This window comes from Ricinus communis, chromosome 2 (genome assembly GCF_019578655.1).
Source record: "Ricinus communis isolate WT05 ecotype wild-type chromosome 2, ASM1957865v1, whole genome shotgun sequence".
In the NCBI taxonomy this organism is placed as follows: domain Eukaryota; kingdom Viridiplantae; phylum Streptophyta; class Magnoliopsida; order Malpighiales; family Euphorbiaceae; genus Ricinus; species Ricinus communis.
The window spans coordinates 16,889,024-16,912,609 of record NC_063257.1 but is presented as its reverse complement, the minus strand read 5'-3'; the positions used below and the strand labels follow the sequence as shown (position 1 = coordinate 16,912,609).

The window sequence follows — 23,586 nt, the reverse complement described above, 5'->3', positions numbered from 1 at the left end:
AAGCCAATAGCCTTTTTAGTGAAAAGTTGAATGGAGCTAGCTTGAAATATCCAACTTATGACAAGGAATTGTATGCTCTTGTGCGTACTCAATGTTTGGCGGCATTATTTGCTACCTAAGGAGTTTGTGATTCACACGGATCATGAAGCATTAAAGCACTTGAAGGGACAACAAGTTGAATAAGCGCCATGCTAAATGGAGTGAATTCATTGAAGCATTTCCCTATGTCATTAAGTACAAGCAAGGTAAAGAAAATGTAGTTGCCGATGCACTATCTAGAAGGTATGCTTTACTTGCTTCTCTAGAAAAAAAATTGCTTGGTTTTGAGTATATCAAAGACTTGTATGTTGATGACCACGATTTTGGTTATATTTTTCATGCTTGTGAACATGGTGCTATTGATAAATTTTACGGACATGATGGATTTTTGTTCAAAGAAAAACGTCTATGCATTCCTATGTGTTCTATGCGTGAATTGCTTGTGAGAGAATCACATGAAGGTGGTTTGATGGGACACTTTGGTGTTCAAAAGACTTTAGATGTTTTGCATGATCATTTCTATTGGCCTAAAATGAAATCCTGATGTGAATAGATTATGTGCTAATCATTGTATGCAAGCAAGCTAAGTCTAAATTACAACCTAATGGGTTATACATGCCTTTGCCCATACCTAATTCTCCTTGGATTGACATATCTATGGATTTTGTGCTTGGATTACCTAGGTCTAAGCATGGGCATGATAGTATTTTGTTGTGGTGGATAGGTTTTCAAAGATGTCACACTTTATTGCATGTAGGAAAACCGATGATGCACAACATGTTGCTGAATTGTTCTTTAGAGAAATTGTACGTTTACATGGTATGCCTAGAACTATTGTCGTTGATAGGGACACCAAGTTTTGAGCTATTTTGGAAGACCTTATGGGGTAAACCGGGAACAAAATTACTTTTTCTACTACATGTCATCCCCAAACCGATGGTCAAACTGAGGTAGTAAATAGAACTTTGTCACAATTACTTAGGACCATGGTTAAACGAAACTTGAGAACATGGGAAAATTGTTTGCCGCATGTTGAATTTGCATATAATCGTAGTATGCATTCTTCTACTCAATTTTGCCCATTTGAGATTGTTTATGGCTTTATTCCTTTGAGTCCTTTAGATTTGATTGCTTTACCTTTGAGTGAACAAGTGAATTTAGATGGTGCAAAGAAGGCTGAATTTGTGTTGAAGTTGCATGAGCAAGTGCGTGCAAATTTGGAAAGACGCAATGAACAAATCACCAAACAACGCAATAAGGGCCATGAAAAGGATGGTATTTGAAGTTGGTGATTGGGTTTGGGTGCACTTCGGAAGGAAAGGTTTCCCAATCAAAGAAAATCAAAGTTGATGCCACGTGGTGATGGTCCATTTGAAGTAATAGAGCGCATCAACGATAATGCATACAAAGTTGACTTACACTGGTGAGTATAATGTTAGTGCTACTTTTAATGTTGCTGATTTGTCTCCTTTTGATTTTGATGAAGGCGTTGATTCGAGGTCGAATCCTTTCAAAGAGGGGGGAATGATGCAACCAAAGATGCATCTAAGTCAACTAGCATGGATCCACTAGCCTATGGAGGACCGATGACACGAGCAAGGAGTAAAAGGTTCAAGCAAGCCTTAAATTCTTACTTGGAGCATGTTTTGAAGATGGCTAATGATGGTGCTTTTAATGAAGATAACAACGCCTTGAAGATAGTGACATGAATTGCTATTAATGAAGCTTAAACTTCCGGGTCATGGAACAAGGTCAAGGTCAAAGATCGGGATCAAAGTCAACAGGCTTTCCTAGGGTTTCTAGAAGCATTGGGCGCGCATTGGGGTTTCTAGAAGCATTGGAGGTCTCACTTAACCCTAGGGCGGCCACCACTTATGCTTAGAGAAGGAGGCGACGCATTAGAAGTCTTTTAGGGTTTGATTCTTTATTGCTTATCTCTTAGTCCTTTTTAGGGTTAGAATCATTTCAAAACACTATAAATAGAGCTATGTATTTCGGTATTAAAGGACATAAGATCAATATACATTTCTGAATGAAGTTTAATTTGAGTTGTTAACTCTTATTCCTTAAGGTGTTCCTTATTGAATTTCTTGAGATTAAATTAACTTGTTTGATTTAGTTTCACATCTACATGTTTGATCAATCAATTAACTTTTTATTAGTTTCTTGAGTTGTTTGAACATTCTTCATCTATTTATAACTAAAGGGCTTAATAGTTCTATTGCTAAGTTTGTTAGTTCCATAATCAATTGCAAACTTTCAAGTTAGATCTTGGGGCGACAAATTCGAACTTATTGGTAAGGGTGCTTCCTCTTAAATAGGGAGAGCGTTTATCAGTTTGATTTTCTCACCATTACTTATCTTGGTGTTTGAACGTATCCGGTTCGAGTTCGTATCACCACTATCCACAATCATGTTACACAACTTATTAGCATTAAACAATGAGTATGAAACAAATTTTCATGTTGCTCCCTATATTTATCATTTTTCACTTGCAAACTAAGTGTGCGTTGTACTACCAAGATATCCCCTTTAGCATACTCAAAATCACTAACATCCTTTAAAGATGGAATCTCATCCTCACTTTCAATCTCACTTTTGACTACCTGATGTGCATAGTTTTACACATGTTTGCTTGCATATTATTGTGTATTTTCTTAGCAATTATTGTGTTTTTATTCCAAGATCACCCGTGTTTTATGTCCTTTTATATTTCGGGAGATGTTATTGGTCCATCTCTAGTGTTTGAGCAATTCTAAATCAATTTCGGGCAAAAACGGACGTAATCAGAGGCATTTTATTTTGGGTGGACTTTTTAGAAAGTCAACAAGGCCCGTGTTGGAGCCCGTGCAGAAATTCTAAGCCGTATAGTTTAAGTACTTTGAAGCAGCATGTTTTTCGAGGGTACCACGCCCTAGAGCATAGCCTGTGTTGGTCAACAGAGGCCAGAACACGGCCCTTGTTGGCTAACATGGGGTAAAACACGGCCATGGTCGATTCAGCTCATTCTTCCAACTGAAGTCCAACACGACCCGGACACGGCCAGTGTTGAGGGACAAGGGCTGGAACACGCCCATATTTGCGGGATGAATAAAAGGAACGAGCTAAAAAGAGAAAAGAGACTTCCGGATCGGCGATTTTGACTTTTGATCTTCCGTTGTGATCTTCCTAGACATGTTAGGCATTTGAAGGGGCTTCCAAGAAACAGATCCCACTTTGGAATGTCACATTTATGATCTAGGTTTTGGATTGAAGATTGAGGAGTTTTGGAACAAATCAAGGAGCAATTTTGAAGATCAATTGCAGCATAGATCCAGGCTTCGAGCTGTTCATCCAATTCTAGGAAAAGGGTGTATATGTTTTGATTTCTTTGTTCTTTCATTGTAATTGAATTCCTATTTGCTTTAGACATGAACATGTGTAGCTAGATTGGTTGAACCCATTGGGGTTCCTTACTATGTTGGCTTAGTACTAAATAGTTAGGATTGTTTGCATTCCTTTCTGTATTCTTTTTATAATTAATAATTAAATCCAGTTTTCTTTACATTGAATGTGTTGATTACTGGTCATAGAAGTCTTTTAGCAATTGAGAAATTCTAATTGAGTTTGGAAATTTAATTACAAGATCAGTTTAATTTTCACTTAGAGATAAGGTTAATTAATTTGCCAGATTAAGAATTAACAAAGCTTAATAGAGGCAAATTAAAGCTTAAGGATAACTTAATAATCAATCGTTAAGAAGAGATTCCAACTTTAGGTTCTTAGGTTTAGGAATTCGGTTGTCTCGAGAGGGAAACCGAATTCAATCAAGAATTCGTCCACGGGTAGCATAATCAGACTCAAAAATCTATTATACTTGTTTGATTGCCAACTAGTCTAGGTCCCCTTTGGGTTTGCTTTTTTGTCTTGATTGCTTTATTTACTCATTCATTCTCGCATTTCATTTAGAACTTAAAAGCTTTTAGTCATTACTAAATCTAGAAACCATCAGTCATTAATTTAAGGCTAGATAACAAAGGACGAAGTAGTAACTCTAGGATTTCACTTTCTAGAGGGATACGATATTTTAATACTTGCCGTTGTGCTAGGCTACATCGATAGATTCACTACCTTAGTTGTAGTTGCATACATAACGCATCAAGTTTTTAGTGTCGTTGCCGGGGAACCACTTGTTTGAAAACTAGAATGAAATTTGCTATTTGTTACTTTAGTCATTTGATGTGCGTAAAATACACACATCTAAATGGAGTTTTTAAGATTGATTTTATGGACATTTGGAAGTGAATTGGTCCCAACACTCACCCTATGCATCTGTTTGTGTGCATTAGGTCTAAAAGAAGTCAAAGGATGATAAAGGGAAGAATTTGAGCATAATTGGACGCCGAAGCTGCTGAAACAAGCTAAATACGATCATGAGGAAGCTGAACATGGCCGTGTTGGTTTCAACACTGGCTGTGTTCCCAACACGGGCACCAACACGACCGTGTTGGGTGTCATCAAACATAAAAGAAAAATAAGTTCTTAGGGAGCACGACCATAAAAAGTAACACGAGCATTAACACTGTCCTGTGTTGGGAACACGGCCACCAACACGGCCGTGTTTGAGGCGACAGGGGGAATTAGTTAAAAGAAAGAAGAGAGGAAAGAAAAAAAAGAGAGCTAGGGAGAACGTCCCAAACCCTAATTTTTCTCTCCCTAAGGGTTTTCTGAGCTGAAACCAAGGGAAAAGGAGATTTGGATTAAGGTTTCAATCGGATTCCCTTCAAGGATTGAAGATTGGGCGAGGTTCGTTGATTGGTTTTCAAATCGAGCAAGGGGAACAAGAATCGATTCAATTCGAGTAAGAGGAATTGGGGCTGTTTACTCTCATCCAAGGGTGTAATCGGGTTTTCTCTACCTTTACTCATTGTTGTTATTGAATTCTTGTGTATTTTGATAGTGAACATGATTAGTTAGATTGATTAAATCCATTGGGATTTCTTTACTATGTTGGCTTAATATTATATTGTTGGATTGTTTGGATTAGTTTTGTATTCTTCTTGCTTTCAGTATTAATAAGATAATATATTATTCATGAGATGACGTGAATTGTGTGTTTAGATTGCTTTGTGTGATTGAGAAGTCCATTTGCCAATTGGAATTTTGAATAGCAAGAACTGGTTAATAATCACTTAGAGATAAGGATAATTAACTAGCCGGATTAAGAATTAAAAAAGCTTAATAGAGGCGGATTAAAGCTTTATGCTGATTTAACAATCAATCGTTAGGAAGAGATTCCAACTTTAGGTTATTAGGTTTAGGAATTTGGTTATCTCGAGAGAGAAACCGAATTCGGTTAAGAATTCATCCACGGGTAGCATAATTAGACTCACCAATCCTTTATCTTTTGTTTGATTGCCAACTAGTTTAGCTTCCCTTTGGGTTTGCTTTCTTGTCTTGGTTATTTTAGTTATCAATTACTCTTGCATCTCCCTTAGAACTTAGCTTGTAGCTATTAGTTAGTTTAGAAATTATTCATCACTCATTTTAGGTTAATATAACAAAGAACAAATGAGTAACTCTGGGCTTTCACTTTCCCGACGAATACGACCTTGATACTCGCCATTAGTGCTAGACTGCATCGATAGGTACACTACCTTAGATTGTAGCTGCATAGATAGCAACTATCATCATTTTTCTTTTCTGCTTGTGTTTTTGAATTTTATTTAAATACTCTTCTAGTTAGTTGTTTCGGTTATTGCTGCCTTTTCAATTCAGGTAGTTTATGACCAGTAGTTCTAATCCTACACTAATAGACCGTCTGCCTGAACCAGAGCGATCCCTCAAGTAGCTGAAGAAGCGATTAGACATGGAGGAGGAGGAGCAGATAGAAATTCATGTCCATACACCAATAGACATGGGAGACGGCCACAACAACATCACTGAAGCAAACAGGACACTGTACGAGTTTGCTAGTCCTTCCCAAAAACTTGATGATTGCTATCTATGCAGCTATAATCTGAAGCAGTGTACCTATCGATGCAGTCTAGCATTAATGGCGAGTATCAAGGTCGTATTCCTCGGGAAAGTGAAAGCCCAGAGTTACTCCTTTATTCTCTATTATATTAGCCTAAAATGAATGATGAATAATTCCTAAATTAATAGCTTGCTCATAAATCATATCTTCGCTACTGTGAATAAGTAAATACCAAAACCAAAGGGTCTTTACCAAGGTTGTAATGGGGCTAAGGTAAAGGTACGGAGATTTGGGAAAGAAGTGTGAAAATGCTAGAATTCGTGCGATAGACAACAATATATACTCAAAGGATTAAATGCCTAATATACAAAAAGAATTTTTCATCGAAATCCTACTTATTGAGTAATGCAGCATAAATGCTCTAAATCCGATAAAGAGATAAATAATTAAAGAATTTTGTTTATTTTCTTCTTTTCTTTCTTTTTTTATCATTTTTTTTAATAATAAACTAGCAACTTATAAGAACTGCTGCATACGTACATAATAAAAATACAGTTTGGATTCAGAGGAAGCATCTAAAATATCAAAAAGACTCAGTGAATTTACCAACATAGCAACTGGCATTTTAATCCCACATAAGGGTGAGCAAATCATAAAAAGAAATTCCACCATAAGGGTAAAGGAAAGATAAATGTAAAGAATAGTGTAATTGAAGTGTATAGGTGTAGATTATGAAGAAAAATGTTAAGGCTCAAAACTGGCTAACTAATGGAAACATAAGGGGGTAGGCTTTTCGCTAAATATGGTGAATCCTAAATTGCCCAAATCATCTCATGGTATTCACAATATTCATGTAACTTCAACAAGCATTACAAAGCAAGTTCTAGAAGCAAAGTCAAGTACAATGCACACTCAAACAAGAAATATAAAGAGCATAAGTATAATAAATGCTCAACTGGCTCAAACTCTCACTTTAAGGTGTGGTATTAGGTGCAATTGGTTCGCAACATCATTAATTGAATCATTACTTAAGAAACACATGCATATGGCATTATTAACGTTCTAAGTTAAAATTCGACAATTCAAAAAATAATTAAATAACACCGGTTTAACCCGGCAGGGTTGATGTGTAAAACACCATCAATTGTTTTCCAAGGACAATAAACAACAATGAAAAGTAACTACAATTCTATAAATCAAGTCATCAATCAGCTCAAAAATAGCATAATCAAGTGCATAACCCGGCAGGGTTGATGTGTAAAACACCATCAATTGTTTTCCAAGGACAATAAACAACAATGAAAAGTAACTACAATTCTATAAATCAAGTCATCAATCAGCTCAAAAATAGCATAATCAAGTGCATAAAGACATAGTGTCTTAACATCAAAACAATACACAACACCTAGTGATAGCAATTTCAGATATATCAAAAAAAAAACATTTGAGAGAGTAGGATTATAAGGTTTACCCACAACCATCCCACACTTGAAGAACACACTGTCCTCAGTGTAAAATGTTATGGATACCCCGCATGGAATGCTCAACTAAGAGAACAAAGGCAATACAATCCAAGTGCATGACATGTATGAAAAATAAAGTAAATAAATGCAGAAAAATAAAAAGATCGAGGGGACTGCCCTGATCATCCATCGAGGCTGATGTTGTGGAAATTCAGTACCTCCTTGGTAGAATATGAAAATAATAAAATAGAGAAATAATCGAACTGAAAATAATAATTAAATAAAATATGAAAACTTAAAACCAATAAAATGTTTCAAAATGAAAGGGTAGAATATTAAAAATGAAAAATAGAATTTGGGGTGCCTCCCAAAAGTGCTTCTTTTTTATGTGATGAGTCTTCTTAGCTGAACTCATCGTGAAAAGCAAACGGTGGGGATTGATGACCATCCATCCTTCTTCCAAGCAAATGGCTTTAAGTATTCGCTTAGAGGACTAATCGTCAAATTCCTCTTCCTAAAGGTCAAGCAAGCTGCCAGTATGATAGGCAAAACTCGCTCCTCATATATTTGCACGTACTCATAATGCTCTAGGGTTTCTTCCAATTTGAAAGCTGGAGTTTCACCAATTGGAAGGATCGACGGTTGGGCAATTTCTTCAGGAATGTCGATGGTTTTCTCCAGTCCTTGGCTTGGTTCACTTGTTAGAAGAAACTTGAGCTCCTCTAAGACTTCTTCATTGGATAACTCGTGCTCATCTTCCATCATCGAAGGGACTTGTGGAAAATCCACCAAAAATTCCTCTAACTGCAACTTAGCATCATCAACTGTACGTTCCTGTTGGTAGTCTTTCAGAGGAATCATGTTTGCCTCTTCCTTTTCTAGTTCTATCTCCATGTTCAAGGAGTTGTCCTGCACATAAGCATCATCATCAAACATAGTAGATAAACTAGAAAAATTCTCACCTGAATGCAAAGTCACGGTGCTCAAATGTTCCTCGGATTCAGTAGCGTTTGATGGAGTTCCCAATTGCTCTTCAGCTAGTAACTTGAAGATCAACCCTAGTTGATGCTCTATGTTCTCAATCGAGGCTTGTTGACCTTCAAGTATCCTCTCTGTTTGTTGGAATCTATCCTCAAGACTTGTAAAGAACCTTATCATCAGCTCCTCTAACACTAACTCTTCATCTTGAGTTGAAGGTGCAAGATTAAATTTCTCGATGTCGCCGAGATCCTGGTGGTTCTTGGCCATCTAAGCTCCATTCAAAGGGTGAATGAGTGCTCCATTCTTGATTGTAGGTGCTTCCATACGAGTCATTTGGCCAACTTCCCGTATAATTCACCTGTTCACAGTTATAAGAACAATGAGTAAAATCACTGCACAATGGACAATCATTACTCAAATGTAAACTACAACAAAATTCATAAAAAACTTGAGATGAAAGGATAGAAGTGGAGAGTTGATCGGTAGCCCTATAAAATGATTAAACTCGAGCTTCTAAAGATGCACGGGTATCCCAATTTTTAGCACTCTCTTGGTTCCTGATCCCATTTTCCAACGTGTCATACAAATAGTTTAGCATTGAACCCCCTTATCATCCACCACCTGAATCATAAACTTAACTAAATAAATATGTACAAACAAAACAGAAATAAATAAAAATAAAATATAAAAAATGGCTAAATTAACAAATAGCAAATTTCACTCTAGTTTTCAAACATTCCCCGGCAACGGCGCCAAAAACTTGATGATTGCTATCTATGCACCTACAATCTAAGGCAGTGTACCTATCGATGCAGTCTAGCACTAATGGCGAGTATCAAGGTCATATTCCTCAGGAAAGTGAAAGCCCAGAGTTACTCCTTTATTCTCTGTTATATTAGCCTAAAATGAATGATGAATAATTCCTAAATTAACTAATAGCTACTCTAATTGTTGTCTAACTACGACTACTAGGGAAGGAAAAATTCAAGTTAAGGAATAACCCCTTGGGAATTCTTGTCTCTAGGGAATGGAAACTAAAGATGGAATTGATTGATTGAATTCAATTTCCATGGGAAAATCTCTATGAAATTAACGCCTTTCTCAAGGACATTAACATCTTAACTTAGATTAATTAGGTTAAAATCTCTTCCTAACTCTAATTATCTAAATTAGCATTATGTACCATTTAACACTATTGAGAGTTGTTAATTCTCAATCCGGTAGAACAAACACCCTATCTCTAGGCGAATTCAATTCTAGGTTGCAAAGGACAATCCAAACCTAAACATCTTTCTCAAGAACATTCAAATTCCAATAATCATTCAACAAGGTATGAAGAACAAATCAATAAGCACTTCCATTGCAAACCAATATTGAAAATCAACACATTCAATTCAAAAGTTAAGTATAAAAATCCCTAGATAAAGAACCCAAATGGGTTAACAAGTTTAGCTAATCATGTTCATTATCATAACCCACAAGAATTCAATTACAACAATAAGTAAAGGTAGAGAAACCCGAATACACCCTTGGATGAGAGTAAATAGCTCTACTTCCTCTTGCCCAATCTTGAATCGATTCTTGTTCCTCTTGCTCGAATTGAAACCAATCAATGAAGCTCACCCAATCTTCAATCTTCGAAGAGAATCCAATTGAAACCTTGGTCCAAGTCTCCTTTTTCCTTAGTTCCAGCTCAGAAAACCCTTAGTGAGAGAGAGAAATGAGTTTGGGACGTCCTAACCCTACTTGGATCGCGTTTCCCTCTTTTCTTTCTTTTAATTAATTCATCCAGCTACCACAAACACGGCTGTGTTGATGCCTGTGTTGGGAACATGGCCTAGTGTTGATGCCTGTGTTAGGAACACGGCCTGGTGTTGATGCCTGTGTTGCTCTCTGTGGTCGTGCTCCTTAACGTATCTTTTTTCTATTGTCAAATGGACCCAACACGGCCGTTTTAGTTCCCGTGTTGGGAACACTGCTAGTGTTAAAACCAACATGGCCGTGTTCAGCTTCCTTATGCGCAAACTCGACTTGTTTCGGCAACTTTGACGTCCAATTCTTCCCTTTATCACTCTTTGGCTTCTTTTGGACCTAATGCACACAAACAGATGCATAGGGTGAGTGTTGGGACCAATTCACATGAAAATGTACATAAAATCAGCCTTAAAAACCCTATTTAGATGTGTGTATTTTATGCACATCATCCTTCCTTGGAGAGAATGCACACTAGTATAGTGAGGCCAGCTGTTCTAGTGAATAACTTTGAAATTAAGCCAAATGTCATTCAGATGATGAAGTAAAGTGTATAGTTTGGGGGCTTGCCCAGTGAAGATCCTAATGCCCAAATTACAAATTTTTTGGATGTTTGTGATACCTTCAAGATAAATAGGACTACCGATGATGCCATTCGGCTTAGGCTGTTCCCATTTTCCTTGAGGGATAGAGCAAAGAGATGGCTACAGTCCCTGCCAGCTAACACTATCACCACTTGGAGTTCTTTGGCTGAGAAATTTCTTTATAAGTACTTTCCTCCAGCTGAGACTGCAAAGATGCATAATGATATTTCTTCTTTTATGCAGTTTGATGATGAGAGCATGTATGATGCATGGGAGAGGTACAAGGACTTGCTGAGGTTTTGTCCATACCATGGTTAGCCATTATGGATGCAGGTGCAGACTTTTTACAGTGGTTTGAACTCAGCCACGAGGCAGATGGTAGATGCAGCTGCAGGTGCGGCCATTAATAGTAAGACGCTAGAGCAGACCCATAATTTAATTGAGGAGATGGCCATGAACACATATCAGTGGTAGTCTTCTAGAAGTAGGCCAGGATGGCAAGGAGTGGTGAATCGATGGATTCTACATGAGCCTTGGCAGCTCAGGTGGAGCATTTAGCCAAGAAGATTGACCAGTTCTAGATGCCAGTCCAAGTAGCACAACTTGGCTATAAGTTTTGTGTTGGCCCACACTATAGTGCAAACTGTAATGCGGGAGGTATGTTTCCTTCTTTTTCATCTTCTGCTTCTGCTGACCATGAACAGGTTGATTATATGGAAAATGCGCCCAGGCAGTAGAATAACCCGTACAGTAACACATACAACCTAAGGTAGAGAAACCATCCCAAATTCGGATAGCGAAATAACAATACCTAAGGTCCACCAGGATTTCAGCGGTTGCACTAGCAGCAACCCCAGCAGCAAACTGTTCTCCCTCAACTACCTCAAAACCAAGAGAAGAAGCCCAATCTAGAGGAGTTGTTGATGAAGTTTGTGTCCACTTCTGAGAACAAGTTTCAGCAAACGGACACAGCTTTTAGAAATTAGCAGGTCTCGATACAGAATTTGAAGAATCATATAGGCTAGATTTCTAAGATGTTGGCTGAAAGACAGCTAGGGATGGTCTCCAGCACCACAGAGTCAAACCCGAGGGAGCATGTCAAGGCTGTCACCTTGAGATTAGGTAAGCAGTTAACTAGCTTTTTACCTATTGCTGATGATGATATTATTATGCAGCATGAGCCAGACAGAGAGGAGCCTGAAACTAAGGTCATAGAGCTTGCGCAAACTGAGGACAAGAAGAAGAGTCCTCTGAGAGAATACCAGCCGCCAATTCCATATCCTGCCAGGTTGAAACAGGAAAAGGTTGATCAGCAGTTTGGTAAGTTTTTAAATTTGTTTAAGCAGATGAGGATTAACCTACCTCTTGTTGAGGCTATATCGTAGATGCCCAAGTATGCGAGACTCTTGAAGGAGATTTTAAGCAACAAAAGGAAGTTGGAGGACTTAGGGCTAGTGACACTAAATGAGGAGTGCTCAGCCATTTTTCAAAACATGCTGCTAGTAAATAGGCGTGATCCAGGGAGTTTTACTGTTCCTGGTATTATTGGTGATTTGCATATTAGTGATGCTTTAGCTGACTTAGGAGCTAGCATCAATTTAATGCCTAGCAGTTTGTTTGAAAAATTAGGTTTGAGTGAGCCGATACCCACTAGGATGAGCGTACAGTTAGCGGATAAGACTGTGAGATTTACTAGGGGGATAGTTGAGGATGTACTTGTTAAAGTAGACAAGTTTATATTTCCTATTGATTTTGTTGTTATAGATATAGAGGGTGAGAGTAGCGTACCTTTAATCCTAGGTAGACCTTTTCTTGTGATAGGAATCATACTACACATGTTTACATGCCCAATTGTTTACATTCTTGTGCATGATTATCTCGTTTTATGCTAGAATCACCTGTCTTTTGTTTCCTTTCACGTTTCAGGTCATTTTCGAAGGACACTATCAACAATCGAGGGAAATACGCGTGATTACGGATCAGAATCCATCAAATTGGACGAGGACTAGCACCCTGAGGGTTGAGCACGGTTTGGATTCCGGCCGTGCTGAATTGCCAACTAGCTGCCCTCCAAGAGTGCCTTTTAGCTCGGTTTCCGTAGCCACCACGGCCTCCACCACGGCTCGTGGTGTCTCAGCACCGGCTTAGGCACGGCTTGGAAGAGGTCAATACAACAGAATCCTTAGGTTCAGCACGGCCTGGACTCCACCCGTGCTGACCAGCACAGGCTTGATCCCGGCCGTGCTAAAGAGACTATATAGGCAAAATTCGATTTGGTGAATGGTGGCTCGATTTTTCTAACCTAATTCCAATATACACACTCAATTCATTTATTTTTTAGACCTCAATTGTCGACTTTGGGAGATAAAATTCATTAATTGAAGGAGGATTATACTTGTTCCAATATCGATTTGAAGATCAAAACAAGATTTGGGAGCATTCAAGAGGCAAATTAGGGTTTCTCATCCAACTTGAGAGAGAAGGGTGTACATGCCTTCAATTTTCTTTCATTATTTGTTCCATACTTTGTTTTAACTATGAACATGAGTAGCTAGATCTTTTGAACCCATTGGGGTCTTTATTATTGATGGATTGTGCTTAGTTGTTAGATTTGTATTTGCCATTCTTGTAATCTTCTTGCTATTCAGTAATAAAGTTTGATTCAGTTAATTTGAGACGTTGAATTAATTGTCTTTTGGGTTGTTTCTTGACATTGAGAAATGCTTGTTACAACTGGAATTTGAATAGTAAGAAGTGGTAGTTAACACTTAGAGATAAGGTTAATTTACTCGCCGGATTAAGAATTAACAACTCTTAATAGATCTAAATCACGCTTAGTGCTAATCTGTAATAATCTGATAGGAAGAGATTCCATGAGGTTAGTGCAGGTTTAGGAAGTTGGTCAACTTTTATTGAATTATTTTATTTTATTACTATGTCTTACTTATTTATTTTATTTTATTATTTTTCTTTATTATTTTATTTTATTTTATTTTATTATTTTGTCTTATTTATTTATCTTATTTTATTCATTTTTTTGGTTATTTTGTCTTTTTCTTTATTTTAGTTTATTATTTCGTTGGATTATTTGTTTTATTACTTTGTCGTATTTATTCATTGTATTGTATTATTCTGCTTTATTAATTTATTTTATTTTATTTTATTATTTTGTCTTATTTATTTATTTTAATTTATTTTATTTTATTAGTATATCTTATTTATTCAATTTTAATATAGTAATGAGTATTATTTTATTATTTTATCTCTTTTTAATATTTTATTATTATTATTATGCCTTACTTATTCATTTTATTTTATTATTTTGCTTTATTATTTTATTTTATTTTATTTTATTATTTTGTCTTATTTATTTATTTTATTTTATTTGTTAGTTTATTAGTTTGTCTTATTTATTCAATTTTAGTATAGTGGTGAGTATTCCCATTTTTCTCACTTATTCTATAATTCTGCCTGTTTAGTTGCTGTGTCGTAAAAATTTCGGCTAAAAATTTTTGTGCTGCTTGAATTATTTACCTGCTCTGCATGCTTTGTTCTTCAGTACTTCTGTAAATGACTGATATCTTTTCAGGTACAATGTTAAAACGCACCAGACAACAGCCTCTACGACAGGCACACTGCAAGAGACGTCGCATAGATGTAGACGCTTCTTCTTCACAGTAGTAGTCTCCAGCACCACTAGCACCAGCACAGCCACCCTAGCCAGCCAGAGCTCAAAGACCCTTGGCACTACCACCGCACGACACCACGCTACATTTCACTCCCCACTATGAGCGCTGCCCAAGCCCTTCGATAGAAGCAAGTCTGACCGATTGCATCGACTTCACCTCGCTAGAGAGGGTCGGGCTAACCCCGGAGGTCAGAGAGCTCTTTGAGACCCTACCACATGCTCGATTCTTCAACATCATCGAGCCTACCTACCGAGAGCTCATTATAGAGTTCTACAGCACCTTCTTTGTCCAATAGCAGATCATTGATTGGCATCAGCCAGATGCCATTTCTTTTAGGCTTGGGGGCAGACAGTTCTTGATGACAGTATCTCAATATGCGATGCACCTAGGGCTATGGACTCAGTAGGAGATCTCTGGAGAGGCATACAAGGGGTGCTTATATACTCACCCCATCCCTCTTGAGAGGATGTGGGACGAGATTGTGACCAGACCAGAGCATTACTACCCGAGCCGCTGAAAGGCGTCAAGCCTTCCCAAACCGGCTCCAATATTTGCATACACTTCTGGTTTACACTATTACAAGCATAGGGGAGAGTTTTGGGGTAGTGATGCAGACTGATGTCTTCATCCTGTGGGCACTACACTAGCAGAGGAAGTTGGATATGGTCTACCTCCTATCAGATCAGACCAGGACCTTCGTGAGGGAGTCCAAAAAGATTCATCTCTGTTTTGGCCCCTACATCACATGTTTAGCTAGAAGGTTGGACGTTCTAGATGATTGTTTGGGTGACTGACTCAAATAAGGGATATGTTACCAGTAGGAGTCTGCCAGATGGTTAACATGGGGATGGTGACAGCTTCTTAGGGGCCCTTCGGTGTTGAGTACAGATTAGTCAGACAGATCATGCGGGAGGTTAAGGAGGCCTAGGCCAGAGCACCATAGGACCCCGCTGTGAACATACTAGAGATACGACCTCGAGATATACCTGACCTAGCACATGCTTTTTCCCCCTCTTCTGGTGCTTCATCTTCATACACCGCCAGCACCTATAGTGCTTAGATAGGCGCTCTTGCAGATCACTTAGATAGGCTTCCAAACCTTCAGTAGGATCACTTCACTAAGTTCAAGCAGTTTCGAGAGGAGACTAAAGCACATCTCTAGGGTTTTAACAACCTACTGCAGCAGCTCTTGGAGGGCCTCGAGAGGCAGGTTACATAGCCAGACTAGATGGCAGCTCAACTCTAGTGAATAGTTGATTCTGGCAGGGACGATGGAGTGCAGCGATTCTTTGATGACCTAGGTGATATTTAGCTAGACCTCAGTGATTGCTTCCCAGATGCAACCCAGCCTACATCGACAGGTTCACTGCCTTAGTTGTTGTTGCATATATAACGCGTCACTACCCTACCTCTAATAATGATAACTCTTTTATTTGGGCAATCACGTGCATAATATTCAAGTCTTAAGCACTAAAACATTTTATCCCTCTAGTTTGATTCTCACCTTTACCCTTGTTGCCTATATCTACTTTAGCTTTAGAATCATCAATTTTAGACTTAACAATGGGTATATCATCTTTTTTACTCCAATTCAGTTTCCTAGAAGAAGAACTAGAACCCGAATAAGGTTTAGAATCATATAACTCGCAGCCTCTTTGACTCATCCAAGTAGGCATAACTCAGGTGCTTGGGTAATTCCTTCAACTTTAGGACTAGGGGGTCCTCAATAGAAGGTTTCACCTTTTGCACATCTGACCTGTCAAGAGAAATAAACGGGTCAGTAGAACGGCTGGGCTCATTAGCCAGCAAACAAGTGAGTTGTTCCAACACTTGCTCGTTGGACAACTCCTTCTCATCTCCCTACAATGCAACCTATAAAGGATCATCAAGCAAAATCTCCTGCATATGAGACTCAACAACATCGTCCAAGACCTCTACAGAAAATACAGTATCATCATGGTCTAAGGAATGTCTCATAGAGGTCGCTAAGTCAAAGGTGATAGTTTCGTCATCTACCCTAAGTTGGAGTTTCCCATTACAAACATTTATAATGGCCCTAGATGTAGCAAGGAAAGGTCTACCTAAGATCAGTTGTACAGTACTCTCACCCTCCATATCCATGACAATAAAAATCAACAGGAAATATGAACTTGTCTACCTTAACAAGTACATCATCAACTACACCCCTAGGAATCTTAATAGTCCTATCGGCTAACTGAATACTCATCCTAGTGGGTTTAGGCTCACTCAAACCAAGTTTATTAAACAAGCTAGTCCACATCAAGTTAATACTAGCTCCTAAGTCAGCTAAAGCACCACTAATAGGTAATTCACCTATAATACAGGGTAGAGTGAAACTCCTTGGATCACGCTTCTTAACAGGCAACTTGTTTTGCAGAATGGCGGAGCACTCCTCGTTCAAGGTCACCAATCCTAAGTCCTCTAGTTTCCTCTTGTTGCTCAATATCTCCTTCAAGAATTTTGCGTACTTCGGCATTTGCAAAATAGCCTCAACAAAAGGAAGGTTAATGCGCAGTTGTTTAAAAAGGTCTAAAAACTTACCAAACCACTAGTCAACCTTTTCCTGCTTCAGTCGAGCAGGATATGGGATAGGTGGCTGGTACTCTCTCACTGGGCTCTTCTTATTATCCTCAGCTCTCATAGGTTCTATCTCCTCAGTCTCTAGCTCCTTCCTAGCAAGCTCATCCTGCACAACAATTTCATCATTATCAACTACAAGCGAAGAACTAGATAACTGCTTACTTGATCGCAAGGTGATAGCCTTGTAGTGCTCCCTCGGGTTAGACTCTGTAGTGCTGGGGAGTGTCCCTGGTTGTCTCTTAGCCAACATCTTAGAAATTTGGTCTATCTAGTTCTCCTAATTCTGAATGGAGGCTTGTTGATTCCTAAGTGCACTATATGTCTGCTGAAACCTATTTTCGGTAGAAATTTCATCACCAACTCCTCGAGATTGGGCTTCTTCTCTTGAGGTAGAGGTAGTTCAGATGGATCAGCTTGCTGCTGGGGCTGTTGCTGATGCAATCTTTGAAAGACTAGTGGTCCCTAGGCATTGTTATTCCTCCAACTGAAGTTGGGATGATTATGCCAACCTGGGTTGTATGTATTGTTGTATGGATTGTTCTGCTGTCTAGGTGCATTACCCATATAGTCTACCTGTTCAAGGTCAGTAGAAACAATAGAGGCTGGAGATGGAGAAGAAGTGGAAGGTGAAGCAAACATACCTCTGCATTACAGTTTGTCTAGTAGTTGATTGCCACGGAACTTCATGACTTATCATCTTTGCATGAGCCAGGCATCTAGAAGTTGGTCTATTTTCTTGGCTAGAAGCTCCACCTGAGCTGCCAAGGCTTCTGTAGAATCTAACTGGTTAACCACTCCCTCCTTGGCTGGCTAACTCCTAAAGGATTGCCACTGGTAGTTGTTCATGGCCATCTCCTCTGTCAGTTTGCTGCTCTCTGGCGTCTTCTTGTTCGAGGGGCCCACTGCTTGACATCTACCATCTACACAGTACGAGGTTCAAACGCTATAGAAAGTCCGAACTGCATCCAGTTGTGTCAGTGATCGACGCCAAGCAAGTCCTTATACCTCTCCCAAGCATCATACATACTCTCGTCATAGAACTGCATAAAAAATATATTTTATTTCTCAATTTAGCAGTTTTAACAGGAGGAAAGTACTTATATAAAAAATTTTCAGCTAAAGAACTCTATGCCGTAATAGTGTTGGCTGGGAGTGACTGCAACCATCTCTTCACTCGGTCCCTCAAAGAGAAAGGAAACAACCTCAACCGAATGGCATCGTCAGTCGTTCCATTTATCTTGAAGGTATCACAGTCTCCAAGAAGTTGGCTATATGAGCGTTTGGGTCCTCGCTCGGTAGTCCCCCAAATTGCACACTATTCTGGACCATTTGTATCACGTTCGGCTTTATCTTAATGTTATTGGCTGCCATAGGTGGTCGCACTATACTCATCTTTGCCCCTACAAGAGAAGGTCTAGCAAACTCGTACATTATCCTATTTTCATCCACAACCTAGTTGTTGTTATCTCCCATCTCTGCTGGTCTATTCGCAGGGGCTTCAATCTTTATACGCTTCCTTAAAAGACAGAAGGATCGCTCTGGTTCAGCAAGAGGGTCTATAGTGGTAGGATTAGAGCTCCTGGTCATAAACTACCTAAAATTAAGAGGCAGTAACCAAAGAACACATAAATGAATAGAAGAATAAATAATCAAAAGACAGAAAACAAAAATGGCTACAGTAACATAAACACAGATTCACTCTAGTTCACACAAATTTCCCCGGCAATGGCGCTAAAAACTTGATGACCTATTTATGCAGCTACAATCTAAGGCAGTGAACCTATCAATGTAGACTAGCACTAATGGCGAGTATCAAGGTCGTACTCTCAGGAAAGGGTGAGCCTATAACTACTCTAGCGGCTTATATTATCTAACCTTAAATAATAGTGACGAAGTTACTAATCTATGACTAGGTGCAAGCTAAATGATTAGCTAAATGCCAAGCAATCTCCAAAGGTTTAGTGGAACAATCAAGGAGAGAAAGCAAACCCAAGGGGTACCTAAGCTAGTTGGACTTTAGCAAAGGTAGAAATTAGATTGGTTACCAATTGTAATTACCCGTGAGTGGATTCTAAATTGAATTCGAGTTCCCGCTTGAGAATACCAAATTCCTAAGCCTAAGAACCTAAACGACGGAATCTCTTCCTAAGGATTGATTTTAGGTTAGCCTTAAGATTAATCCACTACTATTAAAAGTTGTTAATTCTTAATCCGGCTAGTTAATTACCCTTATCTCTAAGTGATCATTAACTAGTTCTTACTATTCAAATTTCCAACTACTAAATGAATTTCTCAGTTACAGAAAGCAATCTGAACAACACAATTCACAACGTCTCATGAATAATGTGATATCTTATTAATACTGAAAGCAAGAACAATACAAGCATTGATAATCAAAATCTCATAAACATGAAGTGCAATCTAACAAACAAAGGAACCCCAATTGGTTCAACAGCTCTAGCTACTCATTCTAACGAATAACACAAAATAAAGAATAAATGCATAAGAGAAAATTGGAAACATGTACACCCTTCTTCTTGAAATAAGATGAATAGTCTTAAATCTCCAAATCTGAATAATGAACCTCGAACTCCACTCTTGATCTTCAATGTGATGCTTGAACCACTGAAATCGGTCTTTTAATATCTGAAATGGTCTACCAAAGTCGAACGTCGATGTCTGGAAAGAGGTGGTTTGCGCGCATATATGAGATCTAAGGTTAGAAAACCGAACCCCCACAAAAGAAATCAAATTTTCCTATATAAAGATCTCAGCATGGCCGTGGTCAAGCCCGTGTTGGTCAGCACGGGTGGAGTCCAAGCTGTGCTGGACCTCCAAGTCCCAAAATTCCTTCTCTGCTCCCTGGCTGCGCCCTCACCGGGGTTGAGCCACCACGGGCCATGGTGGAGACTGTGGTGGCCTCAGAAACCGTGCCGAAAGGCCATATTTGAGCATCAAAGTTCAATGCTTCAGCACGGCCAGAGTCCAGGCTGTGCTCAACTTTGAAATGCTAGCCTTTGTTCAATTTTGATGGATTCTACTCCGTATTCACACGTATCGCCCTCAAATACTGATAATGTCCATCAATGATCACCTGAAACATGAAAGGAACCAAAACAGAGGTGATTCTGGCATAAAAAGAGATAACTATGCACAAAAATAGAAGTAATTGGGCATATAAACATGTGTAACACAATGCATATCAGGTTGCTGCTTACACACGCTTTCACTCAATACTCATGTTTATGCTCCCCATATAGAACCAAACCGTCATATTAGACAAAGATTAGAAAGAGAGGTACAAAAGAAATGAACAGAATGAGAATATAGGTAGGATTTTAGGTCTGATGAGGAAAGAAACCATAAGTTCTTTATTGTTCTCCAATGTCAAAGCATAAGAATCAAATCAAATTGATTTAAACATAATGGTAGATAAAGAACACAAGAGAAAAGAAGGATGTGAGTGATAAGTCTATGTTTGCTAGGGTGACTCGTGATTAGTAATCAAAGGGCTTAAAAGGACCCGTAACTTGATTTCCCATAAGGTAGAAAATTGAGGTAATATGCTCAGTAGCCTCAAGTATTCAATTGCATGCGATTTTTATAGTGCAATATCCTTTATTCCATAAGAAAAAGAAACTAGAAGCTAAATATGAATTAATAAATAAAGAAAGATGAGTAGACTAAAGTCAAATTAAGAACCAAAGAGGAGTTGGCTGGTCAACAAGTCTCGTAGTCCTAAATTTTATAAGCTTGCTTAATGAAAATAAGAGAAAATTCATGTGGGCCTACATAATAACACTCCGACCTAAATTACTTTATTACATTCTTCCTAAACATAAAAAATGGTTGCATTCTTGCTTGTATAACGCTTGGATTAATCGAAAACAACATGATTTCTCCCTTACGCACATGGATTTATGTCTCGTCCTGCTTGATCATCAAGCAAAGCATCAATGCCACCAGTCAAGCTTATCAATTGCGTACTCATGATTCCTTACGCTAATCCTTCTTTCATTAGGAGTCCTAGTGCCTAGAAGAATACGGAATGTTGGAGATCCCAAAGGTGCAAATCTTGGATCAAAATATTTAGGCGTGCCTCGATTCTCGTCATTCCCTCTTTCCTATAAAAGATTCATCCGCGATCATTAAGAGAATGATGTAAATCCTCGATCAACTAAATTAATTTCTTTGTAATGATATCAATACTCGATCAACTAATTTAATCTCTTCGCCTTTGGCTAAGTACTGGATTGATGCCTATGATTGCCGCTTACACGCACTTTCACTCAACACTCGTGTTTATGCTCCCCAAATAGAACCAAACCATCATACTAGTCAGAGATTAGATAGAGAGGCATAAAAGAAACGAACAAAATGAGAACATAAGTAGGATTTTAGGTTCGATAGGGAGAGAAATCACAAGTTCTTTGTTCTTTTCCATACGGCTAAGCGTAAGGATCAAATCAAATTGATTTAAGCATAATGGTAGAGAAGAACACAAAAGAAAGGAAGGACGTTAGGGATAAGTCTTTGTTTGCTAGAGCGCCTCATGATTAGTTTGCAAAGTTCTTGAAAGAACCCATAACTTGATTTCCCACAAGGTAGAAAACTTAAATAATATGCTCACTAGACCCAACTATTCCCTTGCAAAGCATTTTTATAGTGCGAGATCCCTCATTCCATAAGAATAAGAAACTAGAAGCCAAATATGAAATAACAATTAAGGAAAGATGAATAAACTATATTCGAATCAAGAACCAAATAGGAGTTGATGGGTCAACAAGTCTCGTAGTCCCAAATTTTATGAGCCAGCTTAATAGAAACAAGGAGAAGTTCGTGTGGGCCTACCTAATAACACTTCGACTTAAATTGCTTCATTATATGCGTCCAAAACATTAAAAAGGTCGAATTACTGCTTCTATTACTCTTGGATTAATAAAAAATAATATGATTTCTCTGTTATGCGCATGAATTTACATCTTATCCTCCTTGATCATCAAGCAAAGCATCAATGCCATCGGTGAATCTTGTCAATTGCATTCTCATGGTTCCTTACGCTAATCCTTATGTCATCAGGAGTCCTTGTGCATAAAGGAACAAGTAAATATGGAGATCCTAATGGTGCAAATCTTGAATTAGAAAATTTGGGTGTGACACATTTCTTTTCGTTTCATCTTTCCTTCAAAAGATTTGTTCTGATCATTCAGAGAATGATGACAATACTCGATCAACTGATTTCATAATAATATCAATACTCGATCAACTAATTTAATTTCCTTGCATTTGTCCAAGCAATGGATTTGTGCCTATGCTTGCCGCTTACACGCGCTTTCACTCAACACTTATGTTTATGCTCCCCAAATAGAATCAAACCATCATACTAAACAAAGATTGGAAAAAGAGGCACAAAAAAAACGAACAAAATTAGAACATAGGTACGATTTCGGGTACGATAAGGAAAGAAATCATAAATTCTTTATTCTTTTCTGTACGGCTGGGCATAAGGACCAGATCAAATTGATTTAAACACTAGGGTAGACAAAGAATACAAAAGAAAGGAAGGATGCAAGTGATAAGTCTATGTTTGCTAGGGCGACTCGTGATTAGCTCGTAAAGTTCTTGAAAGAACCCATAACTTGATTCTCCACAAGGTAGAAAACTGAAATAGTATGCTCATTAGCCTCAAGTATTCGGTTGCATGGAGTTTTTATAGTTCAAAATCCCTCATTCCATAAGAAAAATAAACTAGATGCTAAATATGAATTAATAAATAAAGAAAGATGAATAAACAAACGTCAAAATCAAGAACTAGAGAGGAGTTGACTGGTCAACTATAGTCCTAGATTCTATGAGCCAACTTAACAAAAATAAGGAGAAATTCGTGTGGGCCTACCTACTAACATCCGATCGAAATTACTTCATTGTATGCATCCTAGACATCAAAACGGTCGCGTTCCTGTTTGTATTATGCTTAGATTAATAGAAAATAACATGATTTCTCCCTTTCGAGCATGTATTTACGTCTCGTCCCGCTTGATGATCAAGAAAAGCATCGATGCCACCGGTGAAGCTTGTCAATTGCGTTCTCATAATTCCTTATACTAATCCTTGTACCATCAAGAGCCCTTGTGCCGAGAGTAATAAGGAATTCCTTATTTGGGTGTGCCTCGATTATCGTCGTTCACTTTTTCCTCCAAAAGATTCGACCGAGATCATTCGAGAATGATATCAATACTCAATCAACTGATTTCATTTCATCACAATGATATTAATACTCGATCAACTAATTTAATTTCCTTGCATTTGTCTGAGTAATGGATCTATGCCTATGCTTGCCGCTTACACGCTCTTTCACTCAACACTCTTGTTTATGCTCCCCAAATAGAACCAAACCATCATACTAAACAAAGATTAGAAAGAAAGGCACAAAAGAAATGAAAAAAATCAAAACATAGGTACAAATTCGGGTTCGATAAGGAATGAAATCATAAGAACTTTGTTCTTCTCTATACAGCTAG

At 38.3% G+C, this 23,586-nt stretch overlaps 2 protein-coding genes and 1 non-coding gene across 3 annotated transcripts; 1 reads left to right on the top strand and 2 right to left on the bottom strand.

Annotated features, from left to right (window-relative positions):
• Positions 1–10,986: 10,986 nt before the first annotated feature.
• Positions 10,987–11,092, bottom strand: LOC112535212. Its single transcript, XR_003079388.1, has one exon. It is a non-coding gene; the product is annotated as a small nucleolar RNA R71 (small nucleolar RNA).
• Positions 11,093–12,160: 1,068 nt separating this feature from the next.
• Positions 12,161–14,456, top strand: LOC125369279. The gene is made up of 2 exons (XM_048371292.1): positions 12,161–12,548; positions 14,365–14,456. Exons 1-2 carry the CDS (start codon positions 12,161–12,163, stop codon positions 14,454–14,456), a joined length of 480 nt encoding a protein of 159 aa, XP_048227249.1.
• Positions 14,457–16,099: 1,643 nt separating this feature from the next.
• On the bottom strand, positions 16,100–16,961 carry LOC107261424. The gene is made up of 3 exons (XM_015720539.1): positions 16,623–16,961; positions 16,412–16,573; positions 16,100–16,324 (listed from the first exon to the last, which is right to left on the bottom strand). The coding sequence occupies exons 1-3, from the start codon at positions 16,959–16,961 to the stop codon at positions 16,100–16,102; spliced, it is 726 nt and encodes a 241-aa protein (XP_015576025.1).
• Positions 16,962–23,586: the final 6,625 nt, after the last annotated feature.

Coding starts and splice junctions, on each gene's coding strand:
- LOC107261424 (XM_015720539.1), bottom strand. CDS start 16,961: ATGCCGAAGTACGCAAAATTCTTGAAGGAGATATTGAGCAACAAGAGG. Junction 16,574..16,622: donor TTGATGATGTACTTGTTAAG/GTAGACAAGTTC, acceptor ATGGATATGGAG/GGTGAGAGTACTGTACAACT. Junction 16,325..16,411: donor CCTTAGACCATGATGATACT/GTATTTTCTGTA, acceptor GTTGCATTGTAG/GGAGATGAGAAGGAGTTGTC.
- LOC125369279 (XM_048371292.1), top strand. CDS start 12,161: ATGCCCAAGTATGCGAGACTCTTGAAGGAGATTTTAAGCAACAAAAGG. Junction 12,549..14,364: donor TGTTGTTATAGATATAGAGG/GTGAGAGTAGCG, acceptor ATATCTTTTCAG/GTACAATGTTAAAACGCACC.